Consider the following 22,363-nt stretch of genomic DNA (forward strand, 5'->3'; position numbering starts at 1 on the left):
GACCTTAATCCCATTGAAAACTTATGGAGGGAGCTGAAGCTGCGAGTTGCCAAGCGACAGCCCAGAACTCTTAATGATTTAGAGATGATCTGCAAAGAGGAGTGGACCAAAATTCCTCCTGACATGTGTGCAAACCTCATCATCAACTACAGAAGACGTCTGACCGCTGTGCTTGCCAACAAGGGTTTTGCCACCAAGTATTAGGTCTTGTTTGCCAGAGGGATTAAATACTTATTTCCCTCTGCAGAATGCAAATAAATTCATATACTTTCCACAATGTGATTTTCCGGATTTAATTTGTGATGTGCTATCTCTCACTGTTACCAATAACCTACCCTTCAATTATGGGCTGCTCATGTCTTTGTCAGTGGGCACACTTACAAAATCAGCAAGGGATCAAATACTTATTTCCCCCACTGTATACGGTCTGTGCCCTGAAAATGGCAAGAGCAAATCAAACTCGGGTATACATATAAAGTATTACACATCAAGTAAAATGAGTTTATGTTGTTGGGCAGACTGGATGGACCAAACAAGTCTTTATCTGCCGTCACTTACTATGTTACTATAAGAACAGCCAACTGGGTCAGACCAATGGTCCATCTAGCCCAGTATCCTACTTTCAACAGTGGCCAATCCAGGTCGCAAATACCTGGCAGAAACCCAATTAGTAGCAACATTTCATGCTACCAATCCTGGGGCAAGTAGCGGCTTCCCCCATGTCCATCTCAATAAGACTATGGGCTTTTCCTCCAGAAACTTGTCCAAACCTTTTTTAAACCCAGATACGCTAACCGCTGTTACCATATCCTCCATCAACAAGTTCCAGAGTTTAATCATTCTTTGAGTGAAAAAATATTTCCTCCGCTTTGTTTGAAAAGTATTTCTATGTAATTTCATTGAGTGTCCCCTGGTCTTTGTACTTTTTGAAAGAGTGAAAAATCGATTCACTTCTACTCGTTCTACACCACTCAGGATTTTATAGATCTCAATCATATTCCCTTCAGCCATCTCTTTTCTAAGCTGAAGAGCCCTATCCTCTTTAGCCTTTCCTTACATGGGAGGAGTTCCATCCCCGTTATCATTTAGATCACTCATCTTTGAAGCTTTTCTAATTCCTCTGTATCTTTTTTGAGATATGGTGGCCAGAACTGAATGCAATACTCAAGGTGAGGTTACACCATGGAGCAATACAGAGGCAGTATAATATTCTTGGTCTTATTTTGCATCCCTTTCCTAATAATTCCTAGCATCCTGTTTGCTTTTTTGACCGCCACTGCATACTGGGCAGATTTCAGTATATCATCTACAATGACATCTAGATCTTTTTTTTGAGTACTGATGCCTAAGGTGGACTCTAGCATCAGGTAACTATGATTTGGATTATTCTTCCCCATGTGCATCACTTTGCATTTGTCCACAATGTTGCCACTTTACAGAATTACTTCTTGTCTCTATAGTAGTAAATTTAAAACACTCAATATGTAATTAAACTATGGAATTCATTGCCAGAAAATGTGATAAAAGCAGCTACCTTAGCAAGGTTTAAAAAAAGGTTTGGATAATTTCCTAAAAGAAACATTCATAAGCCAGTATTAATATGGACTTGGGAAAATCTACTACTTATTTCTAGGATAAGCAGAATAAAATATCTTTTACTCTTTTGGGATCATGCCAGGTACTTGTGAACTTTATTGGCCACTGTTGGAAACATGATACTGGGCTTGATGGACCTTTGGTCTGTCCCAGTTTGGCAACACTTATGTTCTTGTGTTTTTGTCCCCCCGATATTCAAAAGCATTGAACTGGCCAGCATCGGCACTTGGCCAGTTAAATGCCTCATAACGCACCATCTGCAAATTTTCAGAGAGACATGGCCGGCCATGATACGCTGAAAATTTACAGTTAGTGGATAGTCGGTTATATTGCGAGATATAACTAGCTATCCACCAATTTTCAGCTTGAGTTTGGCAACCATATTTGGCTGCGTGAATACAGGCCTATCTATAGCCAGGTCAAGCTTAATTGGCTAGTGCTGAATATTGGCTTTGCCAGTTAAGTCTGAACTGGCCAACAATAAACCAGATATTCAATGCTGGTCACCAGAAACAGCCCAGCATTGAGTATCTGGGCACAGCACCAACCACGGGAGTTAGCCGGGCTAAATCCTGTGGTTTGAATATTGGGTCCTTATGTGTTTTCATGTCGTATATATCCAGTTGTGGGTGGAAATGGGTAACAATCAGTATATTTGAATAGGTTTCATGATTGGTTGGAGGTACTGTTGGGTTGGTTTAGGCAAGTACATTTGAAACAAGATCCTGTAAAGTTCTGTTATTTGCCAAAGTCTGTTGTCTCTGTATCTGCTATTAATGGAGCTTCTTTGTGTTGTAAAGAAGTAATGAGAAAATTGGGAGTTGTTTTGGGTTGAGACTTGTCCTCTTCTGTGTAAATTGGTGATTATTTGTTGTTAAAGTCAATTAGCATTGAATTAAATAACTAGACATGTAACTGACCTCATTCTATAATTGTGCATGCAATTTTGCACACAAAGCATAAATTTGGGTGCCCAAATTAGGAGGAATATCTTGAACTTTTCAAGTTTTATTCTGTGATGGTCCATTGTAATTAAGGTTTGTAATTCAAAAATATGAGCCTGTATGAATTTTGTGCTCTTCCCACCAATCTTTACTTCAAATTCCAGGTAACATTAGGTTGCAATCTGTCAGCAAGCTTCTTTTTGTGATAGAAATTGTTACAGAAGTTATATGTACCATTAGACTTCTGTTTTGAAAGTGTTTTCTACATTCAAGAAGAAGTTGAAGACTTAGAGGTTAATATTCAAAGCGATGTAACCAGCCAGAAATGACTCCTGGCCAATTAAATCACCTATTCAGAGCTAACCGCTAATTTTCAGCAGTACCTAACTGGTTAATGCTGCTGAAAATAACTGGTTAGTGCCAAACTCAAAACCAACTATTTTAGGGGTGTTCATTTCTGTTTGAGTGATTTTTATTCTGTATACTCTAGAAACGGCTAGATTAACTATTTTTATATCTGCATTGGACCATAAAAGGTAATTTACAGAACATAAATTGACATTTGTATTTGTATTTAAGTTCACCCCTCAAACCAAGTAGCAACTCATTCCATAATAGGTCTACATATATTAAATGGCTTCAAACCATCTAGAACACGGTAGCGAAGATCTTGTGCAACGCATTTAAATCTGACCATGTGACACCTCTACTATTTGATAACCATTGATCCAATGTTCATTCCCAGGTTTGTTTCCAGATTCTCCTTTTAACCCACAAGACCTTCACTGAAGTTCCACCACGCTCATTCTTTACGTGCCCTCTGGCCCTCTTGGTCACAGCATAAAATCTTCTTATCCATTCCCTCAGTCACACATTCAAGACTGGAATCCACCAAATAGTCATGTTTTTTCTTCGTGGCCCTTTCCCTGTGGAACTCACTGCCTCCTTTTCTTGATACTGTATCATCTTACAAGGTGCTCTTTAAAAGTCACTTTTTTGACCTGGCCTTTGGCAGATTAGGTAGAGGGAGGTTTCCTGGTGTTGAAAGGTAAACAGAGATAGGCAATCATGTTGACCCTTACCCATAGGCGCCCGGTATAAGAGGCTTGGGGAGGCTAAGCCTCCCCAGCCAGAAGTGCAGCAAGGGCGGGGCGGGTGCAGCTTGTGAACATCTCCCTCCCCCCCCCACACGACTAGTGTGCAACAGTCCCGATCTTTACCCCCCGACAAGTACGGTGCCGCTCTCCCCCTCCGCTCTTGTCACGTTGTCTTTCAACGAGGCTTCCTGTTCCCGTAGCAGCAGCAGCAATGATGTAAGCGCCGCTGCTTTCAGCCTGCCCCGGAAGCCTTCTCTGGACAGCGTCCCTCCTACGTGGGAAGCTGTTCAGAGAGTGCTTCCAGGGCAGGCTGAAAGCAACGGCGCTTACATCATTGCTGCTGCTGCTGCTGCTGCTACGGGAACAGGAAGCCTTGTTGAAAGATGACGTGACAGGAGCGGAGGGAGAGAGCAATACGGTACCGCACTAGTTCGGGGGGGAGGGGAAGCGATGCCAGACAGACCGACCAAAGGGAAAGGGGGATGGAGAGAGGAGGATGTGAGATGCCACATCTAAGGAGAAGAGGGAGGAAGGAAAGCAATGGCAGGGCATGGGAATGGAAAAAGGGGGGGGGTGGAGAAAGGAGTAAGAGTAATGGAAGCAAGAAGGGGAGGGAAGAGAAAGGTGGGATGCATGAGGGAAAGGAGAGATGCAGAAGGATGCTGGAGGAGAGAGAGAGAAAGTGGAAAAGTGCAGGGCAGAGCCAGAGAGAGATGGGGAGAGAAAGAGGGGACATGGAAGAGAGCAGGGGAAAGCCAGGGACATGGAAAAGAGCAGGGAAGAGCCAGAGAGAGATGGGGAGAGAAAGAGGGCCATGGAAAAGAGCAGGGGAGAGCCAGAGAGAAGATGCTGGATGGAAGAGGGGTACAGAGAGAGAGATTAGTGGAAAGATGGCGGGAGAAAGAGGGGACATGGGCAGGAGAGAGAAGCTGCTGGGGAGAAACTGGGGGAGACCCTAGCTGTCAGACGGAGAAATGCTGAATGAAAGGAGGGAGAAAGAGGGAAAAGCTGGAAGGAGGGGGCAGAAAGAGGGAAGACAATGGACGTAAGGGTAGGGAGGGAAAGAGGAAAGACACTGGAAGGATGGGGATAGAGAGGACATGCTGAATGGAAAAGGGTCAAGAGAGAGAACTGTTTAGAAGGAAGGAGATATAGAGGGAGACAATGGATGGAAGGAGAGGGAGACGGGAGAGGGTAATGGGTAGAAGGATGGAGAGAGAAAGAGGGATGACACTGGATGGAAGGGTAGGAGAGAAAGAGGGAAGGTGCTGGACATGGATGGATGGATGGAGGGAGGGAAGAGAGGAGAAATCTGGACATGGATGGAGTGGAGGGCAGGGAACAGAGGAGAAATGTTGGACAAGGATGGAGGGTAGGAAAGACAAAGGAAGTACATGCACATGGATGGAGGGGAGGGGACAAATGCTGGATATAGATGGAGGGAAAATTGCTGAATTTAAGGGCTGGATCGGAACACTTTGAAGGCAGATGCTGAAACTGGAGAAAGGATAGGGACAGGGCTACAGATGGTAGACAGGACGCATAAAGACACAGAAGGACGCATAAGGACACAGGAGGATGATGGACATGGTTTGCTAAGGTTATGATTGTGTTTTTGCACAAGTTTGTGTATAGTGTTTTGCACTGGAGAGATTGTGTATTGGCCTTACTGAGGTGGCACCAAAACATCAGAAAGGGTTTTAGAGCCTAAATCATGACACACTACCTCTTGAAGGATCTACATATATTCGTTAATAAAAGGAGCTCATTGTGAACACTATCCACCCTAAAAGGGTGTTTTGTGGCTCTACATGAGAATTGTGATATTATGATCCCTTGTTTCATATTGTTGACGGTCTGCATTTTCCATATGGGTGGTATATTGGTGTATTAGCATCTGCCTAGTGTTATGGTACAGTAAGGTTCTGAGTGTGTTTTTGCACAAATTTGTGCATAGTGTTTTACAGTTGAGCGATTGTGGTTAGTATATGCTTTGAGCAACCACTTTATTCTTTGACATATGATACATATCTAATATCTAAATTTAATAAAAAGTATTAATTGTGACTTTTATTTTTATTTATTTATTTTTTCTGTGTGTTATCAGACAATTATGGATTTAAGCTCCACCCCTGGCTCCACCCCTAACCCCACCCCCTTTAGCCTCCCCAAACAGTTGGGCCACCGACCGCCTATGCCTTTACCTGTTCTGGGAAGTCCAGAAGAGGAAACAGTAATCCCGAAGCAGCACAAAGCAGTTCACAAGAGCAGAACATACATCTTCTAGTCTAAAAAGGTTTTTATTTCCACCACTTCAAAGTCAATGCCTGACATGGCCACATTTCGCTTTCCTAGAGGCTGCATCAGGGGCTACAACTATATGGCAAAACATATAACATCATCAGTATATTAAAAATAGCAAATGAATAGAGATTAGGGGTGGTGATGAGTTGCTGCCAAACATTATGGATTGTTGCCTGTCTAAACCAAGCAAGTACTGTTCCATTGATACCTGTTTCTGTCAGTTGTGCTAGCATGACATCATGATCCACAGTTCCAAAAGCTGCTGAAAAATCTAGCAGTACTAACACCGAGGCAAATCCTCTATCTCGGATTCTGTGAAGATCATCTAGTAAGGATACGAGGAGTGTTTCTGTTCCATAATCGGGTCTGAATCCAGATTGACATGGATCAAACCAGTTTCTCTCTTCTAGACAATCAATCAGTTGAACAAAGACTGTTTGTTCTTTAAGATTCCCTAGAAAAGAGATGTGGGATACAGGCCAGAAACTTTCAAGTTTGTCCTGGTCAAGGTCGGTGAACCACTGCCCTTTTTAATACTGTTGGTAGTTGCCCATTAGAAAGAGAGGAGTTTACAATTTTTGTGGTGCCTTCTATGATGCCCATACTTGCCTGTTGCACTATCTTTGATGAGCAGGGGTTGAAGGAGCAGGTAGTTGGTCGAAGGTCTCTTAGGATTTTGACAAGTCTCTCCTCTGTCATTGGGATAAAATTGTTCCACCTGTCTCTATCAAGAGGGGGCGAGTTTGTGCACTCCTGGTTAATTGATTGGAGACAGGGTGGGACTGCCTGTAAATCCTAGTGGAGTTTTTTAATTTTGTTGGCATAGTATGCAGCAAAATCATTGCAGTTCATATTAGACTGGGCAGGCTGGTTCTGTTGTGGGGGTTGCTGTAGCCTGCTTACTATACTAAACAACTGCTTGGTTGAATTGGCAGCCTGTGCAATGCATTGAGAGAAATATTGTTTTTTGGTTGCTGTTAAGGCTTGGTGGTACTTTGTTGTGTGCTTCCTACAGTTTAGCCTTCCTCATCCAGGTGAGATTTACACCATCTCCTTTCCAGGGTATCAGAGTCCATTCCTTCACTTTGCCAAGTCTCCAGATAGAAGGTTCTACCCTAGTGATCTCTATTTGTTTTCTTTTAGATTGGTCTCAGGAAAAGAGGAGATCAAATCGTCCCAGCCAATGTCTCCCTCTGATTTCCTGGACAAGCTAATGGGACGAACATCAGGCTATGATGCAAGGATTCGACCCAACTTCAAAGGTAAGTGGAGATCTTGTATCTCTGAGTAATATACAGCCTTGGCACGACTTTGTATTGGATAGACAGATATAATTCAGGATTTAAAATGTTAGGTTAACAGAAGGTCTATAGTTCAACACTTGCCATTCTTGCTCAGCCCGGTTTAATTGATCTTAGGTAGCATTTCCTCATGAAAATATTGCCTTTTCTGGTTATGAATATTTTCCATCTAATTCTCTCATTCATATTCATTAGTGTTATCCTGAAAACTTGGCCTGTTTGTAGCCCTCAAGGACTGAACTTGGGCAACCCTGCTCTAGAGCCTTGGTCTTTAGTTCCAGTACTTGAGAGTTCATACAGTTCTCTACATTTACATAATCTGATCTTCTTAGAAATAGAAATTTCAATAACAGAAAAATATCAAATACATACAAACCTCTGCATTCTAAATAGGTAGTCTAGAGCAGATGTGCATATATTAAGTGTCAACAATCAATAACTGGCATTAATTTACACCAATGTGGAGATATGCATGCATGTTCCCTAGGCACTATTCTATAACATCCATGCCTAAATTTTATAATGTATAACTCCAAAGGGACATGGCTATGGGAAGAGCATAGGTGGATCAGGAGGCATTCCCAGAAGTTAGGTGCAATGTTATAGAATACTATAAGATATGTGCCCAACTGCAGAAAATTGGGCAAATATGAGAAAACGCAATGCTGATAGAGCCACAGTTATTAGAGCTGAGACTGCTAACTTTGGCTCTATCAGCTCTATCTTTGCGTTGGATGTTTCATGATAATTACTACGTACCTAGGGTTCACATTACCAAGACTCCTGATGCAGGCAGATACGCTGAACCTCTGCACCATATCGAGTATTACAGAGTCAAGCCCTTGTATTTTTGAATATTTACATTAAAAGACTTTTTAACCGTCACCTTGTGTTGGAAATTTCATCTACCCCTACTTTTTTTGTCGAGCAGATGGGTCCAACAATTTGGTAGCAATACAGAAGAGAATATTGATGGCTCTCTCTCAGGTTTCTGGAGTGCTGCAGCCCTCTTGCTGCCTTTCCAGTTCCTTTCAACTGGAAATGCTTGAGCCCATTCTGACTCATGGAATCACCTTTTATACTCTGCCTCAAATCTTATGGATGGCTGCCATTATGGAAAAATGCTTCACCAAACACTGAACTTTCCAGACAGTTTCAGATCACAGCAAATATACACATTTCTCATAGTAGAACCCTAGGAATCTCTATTGAAACAAAAACAGACAATATGATGACAAAAGTCCACAAGCTCTGGGGATGGGTATTCATTTGAAAACAAGTGCAAACAAGCAACAAATAAGGCCATTTGGGTCATCCTCCTTTAAACAAACCAAACAGAGGAAGGAATCCAAATAAGCCAAAAATATTTTGTTTACATTCATTTTCATCAGTGTTATAGCCTATGGTACCAGAAAAATGGCCTTTCATTTTGCTTAGCCAGACACAGTATACTTGCTTTGGAAAAGGATAAGGAAAAAGCAGAAGTCACGACCTATTATGCTGAAACGGTTTGACAAATGTCCAAGCAACCCTATCCTAGCCTTACTACTTTCAAATCCAATAACTGATGATATATCAGAATGAATCTGAGACCAGTGCCATTTTCTTTCCATTTCTCTCTCGGCTTTTGGAAGGAAAGGATGGGCTGTTAAAAGGCTGCAGACTTGAAAGTGGAAAAGGATGAAAAATATCAGTCTTAGACCAAAATAGAACAAATAACACACACAGAACTCAGGTAAAGAGGATTTAGGCCAGGGATTCTCAACCCAGTTCTTGAGATATCCCTAACCACTGTGGTTTTCAGGATAACAATGAGTATGCAAATTCATTTTGAATATCATAAAACCCAACTAACGGTGAGTATCCAAAGGACTGCATTGAAAACCAGTTGCCAGTCTGAGTCATAAGTACATAGTGGATCCCAAAAGGTAGGTCTATATTCCATAGTTCATTTCCAGGGATGAACAATGGTTCTCCCAAGACTTCCTAGCTAATATTTTATGGACCTTTCCTCCAAGAACTTGTCCAATACTCTTTTGAATTCCACTATGCTGGTCATCTTTGACTCAGACTGTATCTTCCAGCAACAGATTCCAAAGTTTAATGCTGGTCATTAATTTCATGGAATGTTCTCTTGTTTTTGAATCGTTTGACAAGTTAACAAAACTGCTCCATTCCACTCATAATTTTATAAACTTCTACCATATCCTCTCCGTCATCTTTTCTCCATGTTGAAAAACCTTAACCCCTTTAGCCTTTCTCCACAACAGAGACATTCCATTCCCTTTATTATGTTTTCTATATGAGAAACCCCCCCACCAACAGAGCAGAATATAATTTTAAACAAAATATTATTTCACCCCACAAAATGAATAAAATAATTTGATAGCTACATAGAGTTTCAGACATAGGATGAAATCATAACTTTCCAGCAAATAAAAAAATAAAATTCTAAACAACCTCTCTCCACTAGAAAGAACTGCCAAGAAAACCTACAAAATAACCAAAACATTATCATCAAACCTGTAGACAAAGGAAGTTCTGTAGTGATTATGGTCACACAAAAGTAAATAGAAAAAGGGCACAGACAACTCTCAAACAGTACATATTATAATCCATTATTAAGATGGACATGGGGGAAGCCACTGCTTGCCCTGAGATTGATAGCATGGAATGTTGCTACTAATTGTGTTTCTGCCAGGTACATGTGACCTGGATTGGCCACTGTTGGAAGCAGGATACTGGCCTAGATGGACCACTGGTCTGACCCAGTATGGCTATTCTGATGTTCCTGAGTGAAGAACCCATATAGGATTATACAAAACAATTGAAAAATCTTTTATTAAGACATTTTCAAAGCAAGTGCAGCCACATCTAAAAACACACACACATGCACACATGCCACACCATCTTTCTATGGGTACATTCTTTACTCTGTATTCAAATAGAGTAGAGTAGAGGAGTAGCCTATTAGTTAGATCAGTGGGCTGAGACCCAGGGAAACCTGCTTCAAATCCCAGTGCAGCTCCTTGTGACCTTGGGCAACTCATTTAACCCTCCAATGCCTCAGGTACAAAATTAGATTGCATGCCTTCCAGACATAGTGAAATGTTTACTGTATCTGAATATAACTCAACTTGACACACAACTGAAAAAAAGGTATGAGCCAAATCCAAATAGTCTATCGCTGGAAATTTTGGCAGCTAATTTGTGCCTGGAGCCAGCATGGCAGGGGTGACTGGGGTCACTTCTGCACAGCTTATCTCCCTAGACCACCAGGGATCCTATGGTAGGACCAGGGGGCCTACAGATGAGTGGGTTGTCAGGAGGGGAAGAGCTTGTGGGGGGGGTCCAGGAGGGCAGGAATGCTCTTGGTGGGGGTTAGAGAAGTGGTCATATTTTAGAGGGGCTGATTTGGGGGGCACTGCTTTTGAGGGGGGGGGGGGTTGGGAACAGGGAGCCAGGGAAAAGCTGACAGATGCAGGTCCCAGCCAATAATCAGCTGGGACCCAGGGTCTTATGCAGGTCTCAGCTGAATATCAGTTGGGACCCAAGTGCCTGTCATCAGGACATGCCCGGATAGGCCCGGGTATTCAGTGTCAGTGCCTAGAAATGGACTGGAATTGAACATCTTTCTGGGTTAAATTAGTTGTTGGTGGTTAGCACTTAAAATGACACTGACCACTGCCAGCTGAATATTGACCAGATCATAAATAAATACACTACTTAAGTTCCATAAACCTGGAAACCTTGGCAGAACAATCATATCTGGTATTTGCACACCAATAGACGAAATATCTGGACTTATAGAAGGAATCGTAACCCCCTAGTACATAAAGCAAACAGCTTCATACAAGGCACCAGCACAGACTTTCTAAACAAATTTTAAAACATTAAGCAGCTACCATCTGGGACTCTCCTGGTCACAATGGATGTAGAATCACTGTATAGGGATATTCCTCATGCAGATGGAATAGTTGTATGTGACAAATTTCCAAAAAGTATCTACTTTGGACTACCAATACACACTGGAAACTATTACAAAATTATTCATCCTATCCAGCAACTATTTCTGCTTTGATAATGACATCTATGTACAAATCATGGGCATTGGAATGGTACCACGATAACCTGAGAGTGGAAAGGGGAAGTAGCCAAAAACGTATCTTCAAAAGCCCCCACACATAAATTGGCCACATCCGGGGCAACAGTGCCACCCATAGCGGTCCCTTTGATCTGAACAAAATGTCTGTCCTGAAGCATTAAAAAGTTTTATGTCAGGACTAAATGTAACAAGGCAGTCAAAAAGGATGAGGGTGGATCATGTGAGAGGAAATGCTTGGGCCCCCTCCCCTGAAATAGACTTTGACTATGCTGCTGCTGTGCCACAGGCTAAAAATTGACTCCTTGTATCTTTTCATTATAACCTTGTGCTCAGAACCCTGACCTAATAGTCCCCCAAAACAGGATAAGAACTCATTTTACATTTTTCCTCCTGTTGACATGGTGCTTTGTGTTTGCTTGGTGGTATTATAACCAATTATATCATTAGTCAATCCACTAACAAATGTCTGTTGAGTACGTTTTGAGCCTGCTCTGTGTATCTGCAGTACTGGTGCAAATTGAGCAAAACTCTGGTTGCATGGAAAACTAATACCTTCCACTACATGTCAAAGAAATTCCATATCATGCTTACTGACAGATGGGTCTTAGAAATTAGCTAGTTATGATGGCTAAAACCCAAACATTTGTGATTCTCAGGGATCAGTACTACAAGAGTTTGATGACCCACAGTGAAGGGACTCTTGTTAGCACCATGGTATCTTTAGCATTGAAGGTAATCTTCTCACATTGGAAGTCCCTACACCAAGCCACCTACCAGGAATGGTGGAACTTATTGCTCCAAATTTACAAATACAAATTACACCTTGCAAAGAAATCTTCTCGCTCTGCTTCATCTAGGGAAAAATGGCTACCACTTGTATCTTATTTTGTACAGCGATAAGCACTAAATTAGATGTGTTTTATGGCCTATGCATGCTTTATTGTTTGATTTGTATCCTCCAGCCTCCCCCCTCTTTCCCTCTTCTTTTCCTCTTTCCTACCTCTCTCTTTTCTTCACTTAATCTGAACCTAGATATAGATAGCTACTTCTTAAATGTGAGCTCCAGTATTGCCATACTTTGTAAAATGTTGCTTGTTACTATGTTGTGAGCTCTTGCTTATATTTGTATCGAAAACCAATAAAAGAAATTAAACTAAAGAAATTAGCTAGTTATGATGGCTAAAACCCAAACATTTATTTTGCCTATAACAAGGCATTTTAAGTACCATAGATGTACTACCCAAAGCAGGGAAAACTGCCACATCAGCAAGCATCATAGTTCGTATGCATCTGTTTTGTACCAAAGAAAGAAAAGCTAGGAAACTTGGAAAGATCCTTCTGTTCTTGCAATCTGAAAATTATGTGAGCATATCAAGATGAAATATGATATACCATTTCGATTTGGAGCATTATATCCACATAAGGTGCTCGACCAGTTTAAGCCCTTGCTTAAAACACTATGACAGTCATATCAAATATCCTGGCTCAGTGAAAGATTTGTGCTGGCCCACCACATGACTCATCAGTGCTGTTGCTGAATTGCTCATCAATTCTATCATGGAACAGAGAAACCAATTTTATATACTTTGTGAATGGCTGAAGTATTGCTTTGCACTGAAGCACAATTACCCCTTAATTCTATAAGGACCACAAAAAAACCATGTGTGCAAATTTGGGCATGCAATTTAATTGAACAACAAGTCAATTAGTGCCAATAACTGGCTTTTTGACAACTATTACTGACACTAATTAGATTTAATTGCTATTTATGTACATAAATTTAGGCACGGGATCCACGCCTAAATTTTACACATGGTCCAAAAGAGGGGGTGCAGAAATGGGAGGGTCATGGTCAGTTTGGGGCAGAGTGTAGACGTGGTTTTTCAGTTACTTGCAATTGGGGCATTGTGTCTGAATTTAGGCGCAGGCATTCGCACCATGTTTTCATTGATGCAAATCCTCACAATCTTTAACCATTTTAACAACTTTGAATAATTTTCTGTCGTCCACATGTTTGTTTAGCTCCTATCTCCAGATCATTTATGAATGTTGCACAGCACAGGTCTGAGTATGGGTCCTTGAGGTACTCAAATAGTGACCCTTTTCCATTTGGATAACTGACCGTTCAGTCCTACTCTGTTTCCTGTTTTTAGCCCATTTTCATTCCACAAAAGGGCATTGTCTCTTATTCCATGGCTCTTTTTTTGTGGAGGCTAAAGTGATTCAGACCTTTCTTTCTGAATTCAAACTTACGTTCTTTGGTCCAAACACTAGTACTGTTGTAATGCCGTTTACTCAGGTTTAAAGTACTCTCTAGTTAAGAAACTTCAATCAATGCAGAGCACTGCTACCCATTTTGTTTGTAGAGTTCCTTGTTATACCAAGGCTATTCCTCTCCTGGCTAAATTACGTTGGCTTCCAATAACTTCTCAGATTACCTTTAAACTTTGTGTACTTGTTTATCAAATGTTATATGGTTATGTACCTTGCTACATGCAAACCCTGATAGAACTGCCTTTACAAAATGCTTTTCCTACATCTAGGGACTCTCATTCTTCATTACCCAAACTGTAAGAAGATTCATTATAAATCTATTCATAATGTAGGCTTTAACTATCAAGCTACAAAGATATGGAATTTTCTGCTAATCCCTTAAGATATGTTACCAATTACCTCTTATTTCATAAGCTGTTGAAAGCATTTTTATTTAGCAAACCCCTTACTCACACTTTGAATTGTTAGCTCTCAGGCATGTGTGGAACCCTGCTCTTGTTTTTCAGTAGTAGTGAAATTTGTGTATTGTATTATTACTATGTATGCTCATACTAATTGTATTCTACTTTTTGCAAATGTTTATTGTTAGCCATATTGAACCCGAACTTGTTTGGGATAATGCAGGATATAAAATAATAATAATAATTTCCAAAGTAGCTTGTCATGAGGGACTTTGTTAAATACTTTTTGAAAATCTAAATACATAATTTCATCTGACTCATTATTATCCACTTGTTTATTTATACCTTTGATGAAATGAGGCAGACTTGTCTTTGTAGAACCCATGCTGACTCATTTCCATTAAACTGTGTTTATCTATATGGGCAGTGATTTTTTTTTTTTGTAAGTGTAGCTTCAGTCATTTTTCCCAGCACTGATGTCAGGCTCACAGGTCTATAGTTTTCTGGATTACCTTGGGAGTCCTTTTTTAAAATTGTCATTACATTGGCTATTCTCCAATCCTTACGTTTGGTTGCCTATTTGAATTACTAGTAACAGGCAGGCAATCTCATGTTCTAGCTTTCGGGACTCTGGGGTGAATGCCATCATATCCTGACAATCTATTGTCAATTTGTTCTGTTAAACCTTCTAGACATACAGTGATGTTCATTAGTTGCTATGAATCATCACCATCAAAGAAGGTTTCAGGTGTAGGTATGACACCAACATCCTCCTCAGTAAGAACCAAAGTAAAGAAATCATTTAGTTTTTTTCTTCTATTACCTTATTCTCCCTGAGCATTCCCTTTACGCTTTGGTTTTCCTGCAGTCCAAGCTTTCATGGGCTTTTTGTAACAGGGGAACAGAATAGATAAACATTTAAGATGTATTCCAATCTTCATTGCAAGGAAAAGACCTCAAGTCCTTTTATGTGATCTTTCTGGCAGTGTGCCAAAATTGACCCTTATCAAATTCTGCTGGGCAAAGCTATCTATGAAAACATTTAAATACTCCTTTATGCACTCCATCAAACAACCTCATTTCCAAACAAAACTCTGACTGAGGCTTAATGTTGTTGGTGATTCTTTGCCTTCTGCTAGAGAATTTGGGGTCTTCATGCCATTGATAGTGATGTTTTCCCCTCTTTCAGGACCTCACCTAGGCAAGAGCAGAGGATAGACTCAGGTAGAGTCAAGCAAACTGGAAATCAGGCAAGATCAGGAACAAGACATGGAGCAAGAATAGGCAGGGAACAGGAATCACAGGTAGAGTGGGAACCAACTATGATGCAGGAATTAGGCATGAGACAGGGCATAGGGTAGACCAGGGATCAAGCATGAAGCAAGTACAGAAGAACTTGCACTGAATCAGCACAAAGAGCTTGGATAGCAATAGAAATAAGCCAAGCACACCAAAAACTGTTGAAATAGCAATTGTGTATCTGTCTCAACCTCCTTATATACTATCATTGATAAGACACACCTCTTGCTGGTCTAATGGACCCCTCCAAGGGGCAGGCTTCTCCCTCTGTCCTTCTGGCCACATCTCTGGGAGTTCAGGTTGCAGCTAAGCAGCCCCTGTGGATTGACTGTAGGTCTCCAGACCCTAACCTCTAAGGGTGTGGGTTCAGTTTCTGGGGAAACCCTTAAAATCTCTTTCAATGCCTTGAAATGTTCCTGACACTCTTGGTGCTGTTTTTGCCACTCTCTCAATACCTTAATGCAGGGGTGGACAACCTCAGTCCTTGAGGGCAGCAACCCATCAAGCTTTTCAGAATTTCCCCAATTTCCCCTATTTGCAAGCACTGCCTCCATTGTATGAAAATAGATTGCATGCATATTCATTGGGGAAATCCTGAAAACCAACTGAGTTGCGCCCTTGAGGACTGAAGTTGCCCACCCCTGCCCTAATGTGTTTATGCACCAGTTGTGATGATGTTTACCCCTCCTTAGTTTCCTTAGGGAAAGGGTTCTCAACCCAGTCTTTGGAACACAAGCATCCATTCAGATTTCCAGAATGTCCACAATGAATATGTATAAGATAAATTTACATGCACCAGCTCCATTGTATGCAAAAATATTTCATGATTATTTATTGTGGGTATCCTGAAAACCTGAGTGGATGGGTGTGTCCCAAGGACTGAGTTGTGAATCCCTGCTTTAGGGTGTTAATTAAACTATTTGTACCACTTTGCCCCTTTCATGGAGGCTTGGCTTCATCATTCCTCTGTTAGTGGCTTTTGCCAGTATTTTTGTGCCATGGATTGGTATGTTGATGCCTGCCAGCAAGCTTTAAGCAAGTTTCATTAAAAATGGATGGAGAACTCAGCTGTTAGTGTATAATTATGTATCCCATTGACGTCAATAAGACAGAATGAAACAAAGAATTTTGAGATCCAACTATAAATGCTATGGAAATTGATCCAAAACCAAAACCAAAATGAACATTTTGCCTATGTGCATCCATTACAAGCTTCATCTAGTTTGCCCTTTTTTCTGCTTGCTGCAGTATCTTACATTCTACTTCACTGCCATTTTTAGCCTAAGGATCCTCCATCTTTGTCCAGGGCTTTCTTCAGTTCCATTACTGATTTCGTCCCACAGCCTTGAAGGCTGTTCTATACATTTACTAGCCTTTCGATGAGAAAATATTTACCTGTGTTACTCTTGAGCCTACCACTTTCCAGTCTGATACCACTCTATGGAAATGTCCTTCTTCCAAAAATTGCTTGTTTCAGTTGTATTACTTATATATTTGAGATAACTGCATACCTCTGTCATATCCTCTTCCCTTCTCTTCTCTAGAGACACTGTGCAATTTTGACTGCTCCTGTCTGGTTTTCTTATATTCACTCCATTCCATGCATGTTAAACTACATTATTGCAATGTGCTTCAACTATCTCCTGGGAGAAAAAAAGCACTGTATCCAACATTCAGCGGCACACATCTGGATAGCAGGTACTACTACCCCAAAATTTTCAGTAGCATTATGGGGTAAATTCTAAAAATTAGGGCTACAATTCGATTAATATTTTTAATTGTGATTAATCACATGATTAAAGATGGGATATAGCTAGCAATCCATGAGGAAGAGATGGGGTACAGGGGGGACTCGGAGGGCCATGCATTTCCCCTCTCTTCCCTCTACCACATTAGGTATCATACCTTTGCTGACGGGGATGCTGAAGCCCCACCATTAGAAGAAAGCAATGCCAAAGCTGCCCCTTTCCTCCTTGCACTGCCTCAGGAGTGAGGAAGTCAGCACTCACCAACCGTGCTCAGTTCAAGGCTGAGGCATGTTGCTGACTTCCTCACTTCTGAGGCAGTATGAAGAGGAAGGTGGGGGGAGGGGCTTGGGCAGCAGATTTCTTTGTCTGGTGGGGCTTCAGCTACCCCACCAGCTATTGAACATGCATCTTGAAAGTGCATCTTTCGAGGGGGCCTTCCCCCCTCCTCAGCTGTACCACTGATTAAAGGCCCAATATCTTCCTTTCATCTGCCTCCAGGTTTAACTCTCTCTTCCTCCATCCTTTCTGCCCCCATATCCAATCTCTCTCTCTCTCTCTCTCTCTCTCTCTCTCTTCCACCCCCCCTCAAGTCCAACACCTCTCTCTTTTCTTCCTTCCCTCCTCCCTCTCCACCCTAGGTCCACTATCTCTTTCTCTTCCCTCCCTCCCTCTGAGCACAACATACCTCCCTTCTTCTCTCCCCCATTTTGGCACCTCTCTGTATTTCTCCCCCTCCCCCAGTTCAGCATCTCTCTGTATTTCTCCCTCCCCCTGTGCACATTTCAGCACTTCTCCCTCCCCTTTTGGCCCTGCCCACAGTTCTCTCTCAATTCCTTCCGCCCCCTGCACAGTGCCAATGTTTTCCTCTCAATCCCCCCTCCCTGTATGGTGCCCATGGTTCTCTCTCAATTCCCTCACCCTCCTAGTCCAGATTCTTTCCCTCCTACCCACACCCTGCTTCTGGTGTACCTTTTAAAGGGCATACTGCCCTCCTTCTATCTCCCTCCCATGCCTCCCCTCACTGTGCGTGGTCTGGCATCACTTCCCCCCCCCCCCTCCTGAACTTGCCCACAGCTCTCCCTCCCTGCATCTGCAAACCCCCCTCCCCGGTGTACCTTTTAAAACAGAAGTCTTCAGCTGTACAGGCCAGTAGCAGTCATATTTAAAGACAAAGTAATTAGATAAAAATTAATTATAGTATAAAACACAGGAGGAGGGGAGAAATTATGAAAAATAAAAGTGACAAGACAGCGGATTAAAATCATCATACTCCATTGAGACCGTGAAGGGCTAGATGAAAATCATCATGGCCCAGAGGGGAAGGCTTTTGAGAAAAATAGGCTTTGAAGGTGGCCTTAAACCTTTGTAATGATGGTTCTGTGGGTGTAACAACTGAAAAAGAGGATATTATAGCCAAATGTGAATAAATTTGCTGTTATCTGGATCATCAAAGCTCTTTGCCCATTATATCTTAAACGTCAACACCAGTATCCAGGTAAAGGCTGGTGCTGAATATTTGGGTACAATTCTGAATGCCACAGCTGTTGCTGAGATGTAACACTGACTGAGGATATTGAATATTGGCCCAACTATTCATAATCGAAAGAGAAATTCAGTCTCCATACATACTCAATTCTATGCATTGCTCAGATGAATATGTGTGGTGCCAATTGTGATAATAGTTCGGATGGTGCTGGTATTGGTTCTATAGGATGGGACAGAGGCTATTTGATCAAGTTGATTGAACTGGCTATTGGAGTCTGTCAGACAGTAGGGACTACCACCTACTGGAAATAAATTTGTACTGGAAATCATGAGGTAGAAAGCTCTACATCCTGGCAAAATAACCTCTTTTAAAGATAAGTTATGTATCCCCAGACCAAGTGGTCTTTATAAAGTCATGTACAACATTATCTTTGGAAAGTCTGAATGTTGATCTAAAACCCTGCACCTAATGTAAAAAGGCTCTGAATCTTTGTACTAATTCAATAAAATACCCATTTCTACAGTTGATAGGTTTTCTTTTGTATCAGTCCAACAAGTATCCAGTTCTACAGATGAAAGCATTAATCTTGATTGAAAAAATCTTTAATATCTCTTGGAACAGATACCCACTCCAATAGAAAACCAATTTCTGATAAATTACAGGGGAACATTTATTATAATACTGTTCCAGTTTCATGGCAGCTGTTGAATGTTTACTAGATTTTCTTTTTAAGCATAGCTGAAAAAGTATTTTACATCTACATTTACAAGAAACACATATACCCTGCAGAATCCCAATGGAGCTCCTTGTGGTTTACAAAAGACTATACTACTTTGAAAACAAGATGCTATGTTTCTCTGTCATGATTCTCTGCATTCAGAAGTGAGATTACAAAATCCAGTTGGTAGCAATATAAAACAATCTTCTAAGCCATGTACTAAAAAAGAGAAAGGAGAAAGAGGGGTGCACCCTCCACATTAACGTAGTGCAATCAACAAGAGCAGTGGTCCAAGGAAGGAGAAGCAGCTAGAGTAGTCACACACCCAAGTTTATTGAAAAGAGACCTGGCCAAGTTTCGGCTACAGCCTGTATCAGAGGTCATCAGATTCTAAAAAACCAGTAAATTAATAACCATGCAGCGATAATCATTCTACTTAATGCAAGAAGTGCATTTTCTTTGGTTATCCACTGCCGACAGATCTCAGGCAACGTTTCCTATACAACAGCAGCACAGTGACTGATGAGATGAAATTTCACATACAGAGCCGTCAGATCCTCCTGGGACACTAATCCTAGTCTTGGTTTCCTGTCTGTATAAAAGTTTCCAATTATACTCAGAACGGAGAGCATCAGCAAAAAAAAAAAAATAGGAACCCCACATGAATTCATGTTTCACCATCTCAGCTGTATCAAGGGAATCAACTGGTCAAAAAGCTAATGTAAGGCAGAAAGTTATAAACAGGGAGGAAGAAGCAGATCAGTAGGACACAGAGAGTGGAAATCAATGGAGTCTACTTGAGCCAATATAAAGTGATCAGGGAGGGTCCATGCAAGGACCTGTTCTTTTCCACAGCTTTATCAGAAGCAGTGCATGGGGATTTGTTAGCTGAGGATACAAAATCTGTAACAGAGTAGAACCGCATGCTAAATAACTGTTCAAACTTTTTCTTGGAGGGGGCATGTCTGGAGTGGAGAGTGGGCATAGCAATGTGAATCAGTGCAGCTACATTGCTGCATGCTAACTGATTAGCGTGGAATTAGCGCATGAGCCTTTACCACTTTCCAAATAGGTGGCAGTGAGGGCTTGCATTCTAACTTTTGGTAATGGCTGCACGCTAATGGCAATAGTAGTGTGTGGCCATTCATTTGAAGAATGGAAAATCAGTCATTTTCCAGCAGAGGTAAAAATGGCCTTCATGCATGGGAGAGATCCGCATAAGGACGTGCTCAGGCCACTCTTTATTGCAGCTTGGTAAAAGGACTTCTTGGTTTGGAAGGTTAAGCATGCACCTATTTTATAAAGAGAGGTGATGCAGGCATCTCTGTATCCATTTACAGCAGCTCAAAAGCAGGTGTAAATGTTCTCATGTACAGTATACACAAATGCGCATGTTTTATTCAGGTTCTTAATATACTGAACCATGGTGCCTCCATGTAATTGAGCTCTAATCAGTCTTTTATGCAAATTTTGACATTCAGGCCAGGATGTAGAATTGGTCTGAATTTGTGAATCATCATCTAATACAGCCACTCTGGTGTCCTTTTACTGCCAGGTTACCAGCACGCTAACCATTTCTGGGGGGGGTTCCCCGGAAATGGCACATGCTCGACACAAAACTAGTGTTGCACTGTAAAAGGGTCCCTCTCTGAGTAATGGTTGGGCTGTTCTGCTGTATAACTGTAGGTGTTCATACCTTCTTGTGCCATTATCACCACTTCTACACCAATATTGATACTAATTGATGTGGTTTATAATATTGTCAACTGAGAGAAATTACCAATCCAATAACTGCAACAATATCCTCCCACAAACAAGTATATTTTAATTAAATTGGTTCATAATCATTTTCTGGACTATCAGAAGGTGAATTTCATGGAAGCAATGTTGTCACAACTTCACCACATTTTCTTCACTAGTCCATTTTTTATATTTTTCTTCTTTCAAAAAATTGTCTGTAAGCGGCCATGTGGGAAAAGGATTCTGGAGTCTAGACTTTTATAGGTGCCTGAAATGAAGATGAATATTGTAAGTGTTGAATCAGAAGGAGGTTCGGATACAGTATTAATTTAAAATTCTGTTTGCAGATGATACTTCCTTGATGCAGCATATTGCAAAACATAGTGCTATGTCGGCGGTATATTTTCTGCGGGCATACTTCAGATCAACAGACTAAGCTAAGTATTATTTGATTTCATTAATGAAGTTTGAAGGATTGAAGGTTGAAGCAATCTTATATATACCAAGATATATACTTATAGACAATTTTTTGAAAGAAGAAAAAAAATTTTTAAAGGACTTGTAAAGAAAATGTGATGAAATTGTGGCAGCATTGGTTCTATGAAATTCACCTTCTGATGATCCACAAAAAGATTATGAGACAAATTAAAATAAAAACATACTTCCTTGTGGGAGGATATTGTTCTAGCTATTGGATTGGTAATTTCTCTGAGTTGAAGATATTATAAAGCACGTTAATCAATATCGATATTGGTGAAGTGGTGATAATGACACCTACATTTATACAGTGGAACAACTGACAGCCATTACCCAGAGACGATTCTCAAATTCAGACCAATTCTACATCCTAGCATGATTTTCAAAATTTGCATAATAAACTGATTAGAGCTCAATTATATGGCAGCACCATGTTCAGTATATTAAGAATCGATATATCCCATGTGGATTACGAGTGTATGCAGCACCTAAATTATTTACATCAGATCAAGCTTTTCTTGAGAAATGGAATGTTACGTTAAATAAATGCAGTCTAGATCTATTTTATAAAGAACACATGTAATCTAAGAGTTTACCTGTGCACCTCCCAAAATCAGCCCTGTGCTGTTATTTCCTTTGTGCACAAAGAATTGCATAGGAATCAGCACACTGCTCATTTCAACCCAACGATAGTGAAGGTATTAGCTATTGAACACAGTCGCAAAAAAGTGTGCACCGGACCTGAAGGTTAGTTTTCTAATACTGAGGTGAATTCTATAAATAAAAAAATTGGTACCGAAAAAGCCCTGCTTAAGCTCTACTCTAAAAGCTGCGCCTAAAGTTAGGCATGATTTATAGAATAGCACTTAAGCA

General features: G+C 41.0%; 1 protein-coding gene across 1 annotated transcript in view; it reads left to right on the forward strand.

Moving 5' to 3' along the window:
- The first annotated feature begins 7,082 nt into the window (after positions 1 to 7,082).
- GLRA4 (glycine receptor alpha 4) overlaps positions 7,083 to 22,363 on the forward strand; it is an 80,140-nt gene continuing 64,859 nt past the window's right edge. The window contains 1 exon segment of the mRNA XM_030209841.1: positions 7,083 to 7,203. Within this exon segment, the coding sequence (XP_030065701.1) occupies positions 7,125 to 7,203 (79 nt within the window). The 5' untranslated portion in view covers positions 7,083 to 7,124.

The sequence above is a fragment of the Microcaecilia unicolor genome, chromosome 7 (genome assembly GCF_901765095.1).
Source record: "Microcaecilia unicolor chromosome 7, aMicUni1.1, whole genome shotgun sequence".
Classification (NCBI taxonomy): Eukaryota; Metazoa; Chordata; class Amphibia; order Gymnophiona; family Siphonopidae; genus Microcaecilia; species Microcaecilia unicolor.